Below are 9,655 nucleotides of genomic sequence, written 5' to 3'. Positions count from 1 at the left end.
CTTCTAGTGTAGGGGCGTGTGTTCTCTTCCATCATTGGTAGGTTGAACGCCAACCTTACATTCTCCGAACTGAAATCTAAGTATTTCCCCCGAACCATGGTGAGCCAATTCTTTGGGTTCGGGTTCACACTTTGATCATGATTCCTGGTAACCCATGCGTTTGCATAGAACTCTTGAACCATTAAGATCCCGACTTGTTGAATGGGGTTGGTTAGAACTTCCCAACCTCTTCTTTGGATTTCAAGTCGGATCTCCGGATACTCATTCTTTTTGAGTTTGAAAGGAACCTCAGGGATCACTTTCTTCTTGGCCACAACTTCATAGAAGTGGACTTGATGAACCTTAGAGATGAATTTCTCCATCTCCCATGACTCAGAGGTGGAAGCGATTGCCTTCCCTTTCCTCTTTCTAGAGGTTTCTCTGGCCTTAGGTGCCATAAATGGTTATGAAAAAATAAAAAGCAATGCTTTTACCACACCAAACTTAAAATGGTTGCTCGTCCTCGAGCAAAAGAAAAGAGAAGGAAGTAGAAGAAGAAGAAAAATGGAGGAGATGGAGGGAGAAGGTGGATTCGGCCAAGGGGAAGAAGAGAGGGTTGTGTTGTGTGAAAATGAAGAAGGAATGAGGGGTTTATATAGGAGTGGGGAGGGGTTAGGGTTCGGCCATTTAGGGTTGGTTTGGGAGGGAAATTATTTTGAATTTAAAGGTAGGTGGGGTTTTTGGGGAAGAGAGGATGGATGTGAGTGGTGAAGAAGTGATGGGAAAGAGTGATTGAGTTGATTGGTGAGGGGTATTTGGGGAAGAGAGTTATGAAAAGGTGTGAAGAGGAGAGAAGAAGTAGGTGGGGATCCTGTGGGGTCCACAGATCCTGAGGAGATCCTGTGGGGTCCACAGATCTAGTGGGGCCAAGGACTTTAATAATCCTTACTCCAATATAACATCAAATTCAAACAGCTTTCTGCATAATGAACCGAACACGTACTCATGGTGAGACAATTGTATAGCACTGAATGAACGAAACATAATCCATTATATAAAATCAAATTCGAAACACATCTGTCTATAATTTAGAGATTATCAATTCAATTCAGATTTAAAACACTTACGTCCATTCAATTCAATTCAATTCAATTTAGCAATTGCATTCCATTCAATTCGATTGAAAAAATAATCCATTAGCAAATTGTTAGTGTTGTTGGTGATGACAATAATGAAAGAGGAGGAGAAGAAGAAGAAGGAGGAGGAGGAGGAGGAGGAGGAGGAGGTATACGTGAATTTGAAAGAAGAAGATGATGACATACGTGTATATTTGAAAGAAGAAAAAGAAGTGCGGGGGAGGAGAAGAAGATAAAGTGCGTGTAATGACGCTCTTTTAATGAGAGTGATTTTTGTTGGTGTTGGACCTACTTGGATAAAACTTGGATGAATATACTTGGATGTGTAGCATAGCCTTAATTTGTGTCTTCCTCTTGATATTGTCTCCAATCTATGAGTTGATATGAGTAGTATACGAAAACAAAATTTATATCTAAATAGGTCACTCCAATTTTATAATTATAATTATTATTATTATTATTATTATTATTATTATTATTATTATTATTATTATTATTATTATTATTATTATTATTATTATTATTATTATTATTATTATTATTTACTTTATTTATGAAATTTATATTCCTAACTTGTTATATTAAAAATATAATTAAATTTTGTTATTATTATTTAATGAAATTGTTAAATATATTACATAATGATATACATAACAACATTCCTATACGATTCCAGGAGCATTCAAGGCAAGAAACAAAGATGAAAAAGATGATGGCAATGATAAAGGTTCATAAGAGATGGAGGGTGGCCTTTGTTGTTTCACAGATAGAACTCAAACCATGGTGGAGTAAGTGATTGCTGTCACAACACCTATGAGTGAGAGCCCTGCAATTGAATTGCGGTTTGAAAGCTGAGACAGGACAATGGATAGAGAAGTGAAAACTAGGTACTGCTCCACTATGGTTAAAGGATTTGAGGTACACGTTGGACCACAAACTATTTGGAAGAATTGTTTCATGGTTTCCCCTCCTATAAGGATCAATACAGTTGCAGTTCTTGCTGATAAATAAACAGTTAGAAAGAGAGCAAGCCACACCCCTAATCTTTTTCCTGAAAAAGCAAGATTGAAATCTTTTCAAATCATGCAATGATATTTTTAGGACTGTTATATGTGTATGAATCTTCAATTAACTTGGTTTGAGCACCCAACATAGTTTTTGAGGATCAATTATATGTAAAGAATTCTTGCATTGTTAATTATGAAACTTTACATAACAACGTGATATAATAAATAAACTATATCAAATAAACTCACCAAACGCTGCTTGAGCAAGCTCACATATCTGTTGTACCTTTTCCTAGGAACGGCTTCATGCAGCTGAACCAAAAGCCATAAAGTGTACAGTTGAAACAATATGCTATGGTTAAAGAAAGGATTCCCTAAACTATCCACAAAAATCTCAGCTAAAGGCTTAATCCAAATCAAAGCAGTAAATATAACAAACAGTTGGTTTGCATAAAGGATGGTGCGACCAAACTATCCATAAGTGATCACGGACAAATTGCAACGAATCTGATCAATTCCAAGCCAAAAGGAACGTGCAATTCTAGCAGCAGGAATGAACAACACCAATGAAAGGAATCCCATGAATGTAGCAAGGAGAACTTTCCAGAACCCATCAAGACCAGCAAAATGGAGGTCTAAAAGCAACGAAGAGGTGTGATCCAAACCCAAAATTCCCATAAAAATCTCGAAAACACCAAAAAGAACACTGAGCTTCTTCTCGGATCTCTTGGATGTGGATCTCTTGAAAAGTGAGCCTCGCAAGCATCATGAACCACATGTAAAGGCTCAAACTTGACAACAGAATTGGAACAAAAGTACCACTCATGAAGAAGCCAGAATTGGTATTGGAACCCAAGTAAGAGTGAAGGAAGAGGGAAGAGAGGGTAACGAAGGAGACGGTGAACGCAACGCAGTATTGATCGATGTAGAGGTGGGATTGAAGGTGAGAATGGTTGAGCCTGAGCCAGAAGATCTGGGCATTCTTCTCGTCGAAATAGAGCTTGTCCTTATTCTTGGGCTACTTTCTGATGTCGGAAGCAGGGCCTTCGGGGGCGCTAGGGCGGCGAATGGCAACACGAAGGCCGTGGGACGTGGAGGGTTGGGCATTGGAGTGATGTAGGTTTGAAGAGCGTAGAGGAAGAGAATTGGGAACCTGAAAAATGCGATGAAGAAAACGAGGAAGAGAGAGAGCGAAGCGTGCAGGAATGGAGTTTTGTACAATAACACCAACTGCGAGGGACTAATGTGGGTATAGTGGGAGGGACCAGCATGGCAAAACAACGCCACGTAAGCACTCCGGTGATGACTCATCACCAGAAATATGCCCAGGGACCATTATGAGTACTCAGAGCTCTATCTGGAGGACTACAATGAGAAAATCGGAATCTTGAGGACTACATTGGGTAATCACACGAATCTCAGGGACTACTATGAGGATTTACTCAGTAAAATTATCATTATATAACTTTACTTATTTTTTTCCTTCTAAACAAATACTAAAATACTATAAATTAATCATCTTTTAATATCTTTTCATCTTATTTTTTTTTCATCCAAACATACCAATAGAAATTAAATTTCACCTCAATTTTTTTCTTCCTATTTCTTTTTACTCAATTTTATTTTTTTCTATTTCTTTCGTCCACCAAACAAAGCCTAGATTTGTCAAAATTTAGCACAAATTTCCTCTAATTAACTTCTAGTGAAATCCATCATAGCGTGGAACCAGTATACTGCTACCCTTACCATTATTAGTCCACTAGTGTACATGAAAAAAATAAAAGATTTAGCTAACATATTATTAGTCCACTAGTGTACATGAAAAAAATAAAAGATTTAGCTAACATATGTTCTAACAACACATAATAAGCTTATTATTAATAGAAAGTTTTAAATATTTTTATTTAATGAATATAAAATAAAAGCATTAATTTTTTTTTTATATTTTCAATGAAAACTTTTTTATTTGTAAAGTTAACATATGTTCTCAAAGCTAATGAATTATAACTCAAATGACACCATCTTCCCATACTCACTTAAACAGTCGTAGATTCAAGTCTCCCTATTTTTAGTAAAAAAAAAAAATGTTCTCAAAGCATATGTTAGCTAAACCCAAAAATAACTCGTGTGTTTGTCGCAAGATTCTTAATGACGTTATTTGTTTTTTCTCGAGTTAAGGTTTATAAAAAGGAATGAAATGAAATGACTAAACTGTCCTCTATACAAGGTAAGCTTTAAAGACAATAAAATCCTTTAAGAAAAATGTTATCAGATTATATACTCTCATTCTCTTCTTTATCATAGAAGAGCATGTTGCCAGCTAGCCACCTTTTTCTCATCTTCATTAAGCTCTTAATGAATGAACCTTCTACATGGAACAAGTTGAGTTTTGACAAGAATACCCCTTCCATAGTATCGTCTAGTGCTTAATTTGGTAGGAGATTCACTTTGGCATATCTCAAAAAGTTCGTTGAGCTTTACAATAGTGAGAATTATACTAAGTGAAGTACCATATTGTAGACATGAAGCTGCTATTTTGTACTACATATTGAAAGTGTCAATCACTTGAAGAATTCGGATATGTTAACAATTGCTAATTTGGAAAAGGCTGAAGAACTAAATTGGGATTTTCTTTTTGAGGTTTCCTTTTCTTCTTTGGGAAGAAGGGTCGGATGATGAATCTTGAGAAGCGGCTCAAATGATCCTGGAGACCTTCCATCTCATAATGACCAAACCGCCAATCTCGTTTGATATATGGCCGCTGTATAGGTTCATCAAGTCCACCTGTCATAAGACGCAACAATAATTAAAGTTTATATTTATCTGAACAAAGTCACAAACAACACAACAAAAGTCTAACCATGTTCATAGCCCTCTGGGCATAAGCTTTCTTCATGTTTCCATGGAAGAACTTTAACCAACATTTTTTTTAACCAACTTAGTAGTGAATTCACCGATGCCAAACAACTTTTTTTGTAAGTTATTTAAGGTTCAAGGACCTCTATTTTGCAACTAAGCAGAGCAGGTTGTAAAGCAATCTGCTTGTGAGGTTTAAAGCAAGCATTCATGTCAATAATAGTTGCATAGTTCATAACTTCTAATTCTAATAACCACTGATCATTTTAATTTCATCTGCTAACAATCTAACATCATTAATACAATGGCTGCCACATATCATCTCATAAAACTCAGTCTTCTTTTAAGGGTAAGTTTAAAATGTGGTTAAAATAAATTAGGCCTAGTCAATAATGGTATTTGTTTCAAACTTTCAATGCGTTCATACATAGTTGGTTCCTGGTAAGGCACTAAGGCATCAACCGCATTAACAAGGTGAGAGATAGTGTTAAGCCTTACTCTAAATTTGTAAGACAGGAACAGCAAGATTTTATACTTTTATGCTTTAAATCAATGGTAGAAGATAATTAAGCTTCTCTGCATGCACATAGAGACAAAATTTTAGCTGAAAATAAGAATTTAGATAATTACCTGCATACATTAAACCATGTTTGTCCACAGCCCGGTAAAATGGCCTTGTTTTCATCTCTCTAGCAGCTCTTTGGAGTTCTTCCCACGCTCCATCACGATCTTCACGTGTAACTTTTCCTGTAGTCACAATCTGCAATAAACAGCTCAGTGAAACTGTAAAAAATAATTAGACACAGCATGTGCCAAGGAGAAAGAAATGCAGATTCGGAGTGCTAACTCTAGAAAATAGATGGTAAGAAGGGCGGGGGATCCGTGCTAGATTGTTTTTGCGGTCAACTGCTACAAGTCCAAACTTGGGACCGTATCCATCAGCCCACTCCCAGTTGTCAGAAATAGTCCAGAACAAGTAACCAAGCACAGGCACGCCCTGTAAAAAATTAAAAGAAGGTCTAACATGTGGTTGGTATTTATAGAAGGAAAAAAAGAATAATTTTAGGCAAATGGAGATTTAAACCATGATCATGGCTGCATAAATTGCAAGCAAATGCTCCAACATATATGGTCGCCGGATCACATCTGTCTCATCTGAAACTCCGTTCTCAGTAATGATGAAGGGGACATCTAAATGCTTGTATCTTTCATGAAACTGGAGCAACATTCGGTACAAGCCATCAGGATATACCCCACGACCAGATTCACTGTACTCGTCAGTTTCTACCAGTTTCAGGCCAGGCCCTGAAACCACTTCCTGAAATCAATGCCGGTTTCCTAATGTTAATAATGTACGTCATAATCAGATACATAGCATGCAGTGCAGTTATCAAGGTTAAGAAAACAAACCTGACCATAGTAATTAATGCCTATGAAGTCCAGGTTGTCAGATATTCCATCAATATATGGGAATATAGTCAATGAATTAGCCATTGTAACAGCAGCAACATCAAACAGACCATAGGGTCGCATAAATGACACATGGTGTGCGACACCCACCATTGTATTTGATGAGCTACTTCCAAAAAGATATCAATCAGATAATTACCACACAATTCAAAAAGCAACAAAGGAGAGTAATAAATTTCAAATGTGCAGGTCCTGCTTAATGAGACGAGGTTGCAGAAAAGATTCAGTTAAACTGAAAAGAAATGGCAACCAAGGAGTCAACCAGATAATGGATAACATATGAAAATAATAACTATATTATAATGTAGATAACTTCAAGAAAAGAGGATACATATCTAAAATTTAAAAGGACGTAAAAATGTTCTTTAGAGTCCAAGTTCAACAGGTAAAGTGACAATAATTTTCCCAAGCTTCCATAAGAAAGGGATACCTTATTTCATGGATGTAGTCATATGCCTTTGAGTGTGCAATAGACATCCAATGCATGGCCTGCTGAAAAACACCGGTCGGAAGGGCAGAAGTCGCAGCCTCCAGCATATCAGGATGACCACCAGGCCAAGCTCCAGCACAATAAGTTAGCATGCTGAAGACATGCGGCTCATTGAATGTCACCCAGTAGTCTACTAAACCTGATACACTGTTTACAACAAGCCTGCATGGAATGGGAAGATAAAGATGTGGTGAAAGCTCATCAGAATGCAAGCAGTTAAGGATGTGAACAATGTCACACAAGCAAGAGGAAGGCTCTTGTACCATAATTTACCTGCTCTTTAGAAGTATTACATGAAGAAGGGATAGGATTCAATTACAGGTTCAATAAATGTCTATATTGCCAATGCTATTAATGTTGTTAAGTCAATCATGAGGCCTCAAATGTGCCCAGTTTACAACAAAAGATAGGTTGACACAGTGCAGCAGTCAATGTCACCAGAAACTAGAGTCTGCAGCAGGTATAGAAAAATGGCATAGATACAAATTCTACTGAAAGACAATTAACCTGGTAAATTCCATGAAATAATCCACTGTCTTTTCCAGTTTCCAACCTCCATACTCACCCGCCCAGGGTGGAAGTGAGTGGTGAAAAAGAGTGAGCATCACCTTCATTCCATATGATCGGACCCTTTTGATAATCCACTTGTATCGCTCAATGGCAGCATAGTTGACCTATAAAAGGGGGAGTCAAATCAGTAAATTAAAGAAGTAACATACTAACATCTCTTCATCAGTTGAATTGGTTGATAAGGTCCAAAGACAAAACAAAATTTCATAAGTTGAAAAACATATGCATAGGCTCAATTACATAAGGTATTCAGTACTCAGTAATATACGCTTTACCAACGATCAGAAATGACATCATTATGAAATGCCAATTTTGTACGTACAGATTCTTTGAGGCCATTGACAGGCTCCTTTGGCATGATTCTTGACCAATCAACTCCCATGCGGAAAACACTAATACCAGTATCGTTGGCTAATTTCAATTCTGTATCAGGATCAGACCAAAACCTTAACCTTTCCTCCCTGAAAATTAGCGTTTTTTGCCTTCCATTTATCCACAAGCCTACTCATTTAACATTAAAATTCAGGTGAAGAAAAAAGAAATCTCAGGGCTTACGGGTGCGGAACATTATGCCAAGCAGTTACATTATGATGATATTCTACTTCTTCTTCTTCTTCTTCTTCTTGACCTTCCACTTCGATGTACTTCTCAAAACCTCTAATCATGGCCTCCATAGCAATCTTAAGAGGTTTCTTACCCTTCTTAACTTGCTTACCGGCCTGCCGTGGAGACGCTCCAGCTGTTTGAGAGCCACCATCACCGGCTGCAGAGCCCATCAATGCATCAACCGGCTGCTTGGACGCTTTCGGCTCCACATAGTCAGCCTTTTCTACAGCAAATTGTAGCCAAGCATCGTCAAGCCTATCCTCAACATGTGCTGGTGCTGTTGCCAAACCAAAGAAAAACCCATTCTCTCCTTCTGCAACGTTAAAACAAAACAAAACCATCATCTATCCCTAAGTCCTAATTGTAGCCCGTGCAAGATGCAATCAATCAATCACAACGAATAAATTATTCAATAACTTCAATCTTATTAGCAACGGCGTAGTGCACTTTAATTGCCTATAATTAAGTATGCTATTATGTTTTGCAATGAACAGCAAAGCTACTTGCGAATAGGGAAGTGTTTGGGACTTGGAAGTGAATACTAACCGGAGAGGTCGAAGACGGCGAGGGTTTCGGAGGACTCGTCGATGGGGGAACGGAAGGGAAGGAGGTTCTTGTTGCGATAACGGGAGAATGAGAAGGCATTGGCGGCGACAGTCAGAGTAACCAGAGCTCCGGCGAGCTTGGTGGCGGCAGCAAAGAGCGCCACCAGCGTCATCCGATTGGGTAGGGGAAAGTAGCAGCTGCGTCCACGTGTCTCAGTGAGAACTCTCTCTGTGAAGATAGTTCATATTGAAGATGAGAGAGAATCGATATCCATATCCAAATTCAAAATCCAAGTGAATGAGACCAGGGAAGGTCTAAGAAACTAAGTGGACGTAATACAATCACTTGGCTTCGCGATGTTAGTTAAGGGGACCGGTAGTCTCTTCTAAGTTCTAAGTTCTAAGTTCTAAGTTCTAAGTTCTAATATAGTTACGTTTTTTTATCCGCGTTCAATTTCTCTTATTGTTTTTTCCTGCGAAGGTTTTATCCACTTTCCGATTTGCAATTCACCATTGAGCAAGGACAACGAACTCCGTCAGGTTTTGCACAGCCATTTTTGTGCGACAATAAAAAGGAAGAAGCAAAGTTCCAGCTATCAAATCCACCCTCCCCCGTCGCGAAACCTTTGTTGCTCTTTTGGGTTGGCTCCTCAAGATTGGGTTACTTCAAGGATTGCAAAGCCCGATAGATTTGCCATTTGTGACTCAAAACACCTGGTTGGTCAATCCCTTATTCAATTTGGTTATGTTGAGGATTTGATGTTTGTCTTGATATTATAAATTCGATCATCTTAGAAACGAATAAAATAGATAAAACTTATTTTATTTAATATTTATTAATTATTATAATAATTAATAAATATTAAACAAGACAACTTAGAACTGTGACTAATTTTTCTTTATCAAACATTTCTATTATAAATGTATGAATTGAACTTTTCTCCTTTCCATGACCCGAATAAATTGGTGTATGTGATGAAATATTTTTGGATATGT

The 9,655-nt window shown here is 37.6% G+C and overlaps 1 protein-coding gene and 1 pseudogene across 1 annotated transcript; both read right to left on the bottom strand.

The window, feature by feature from the left end:
* Positions 1–1,888: 1,888 nt before the first annotated feature.
* On the bottom strand, positions 1,889–3,433 carry LOC148564318 (uncharacterized; annotated as a pseudogene).
* Positions 3,434–4,355: 922 nt separating this feature from the next.
* Positions 4,356–9,429, bottom strand: SFR2 (Glycosyl hydrolase superfamily protein). Its single transcript, XM_088487956.1, has 11 exons — positions 9,094–9,429; positions 8,661–8,888; positions 8,064–8,427; positions 7,831–7,969; positions 7,446–7,612; positions 6,879–7,100; positions 6,389–6,554; positions 6,063–6,296; positions 5,826–5,975; positions 5,609–5,738; positions 4,356–4,906 (listed from the first exon to the last, which is right to left on the bottom strand). The coding sequence occupies exons 2-11, from the start codon at positions 8,830–8,832 to the stop codon at positions 4,716–4,718; spliced, it is 1,935 nt and encodes a 644-aa protein (XP_088344082.1). The 5' UTR covers positions 8,833–8,888; positions 9,094–9,429; the 3' UTR covers positions 4,356–4,715.
* Between the last annotated feature and the right edge of the window lie 226 nt (positions 9,430–9,655).

Source organism: Arachis ipaensis, chromosome B5, assembly GCF_059453495.1.
Source record: "Arachis ipaensis isolate K30076 ecotype BB chromosome B5, ASM5945349v1, whole genome shotgun sequence".
Classification (NCBI taxonomy): Eukaryota; Viridiplantae; Streptophyta; class Magnoliopsida; order Fabales; family Fabaceae; genus Arachis; species Arachis ipaensis.
Note: the sequence above shows the minus strand (reverse complement) of the source record. Positions and strands in the feature narration are given on the sequence as shown.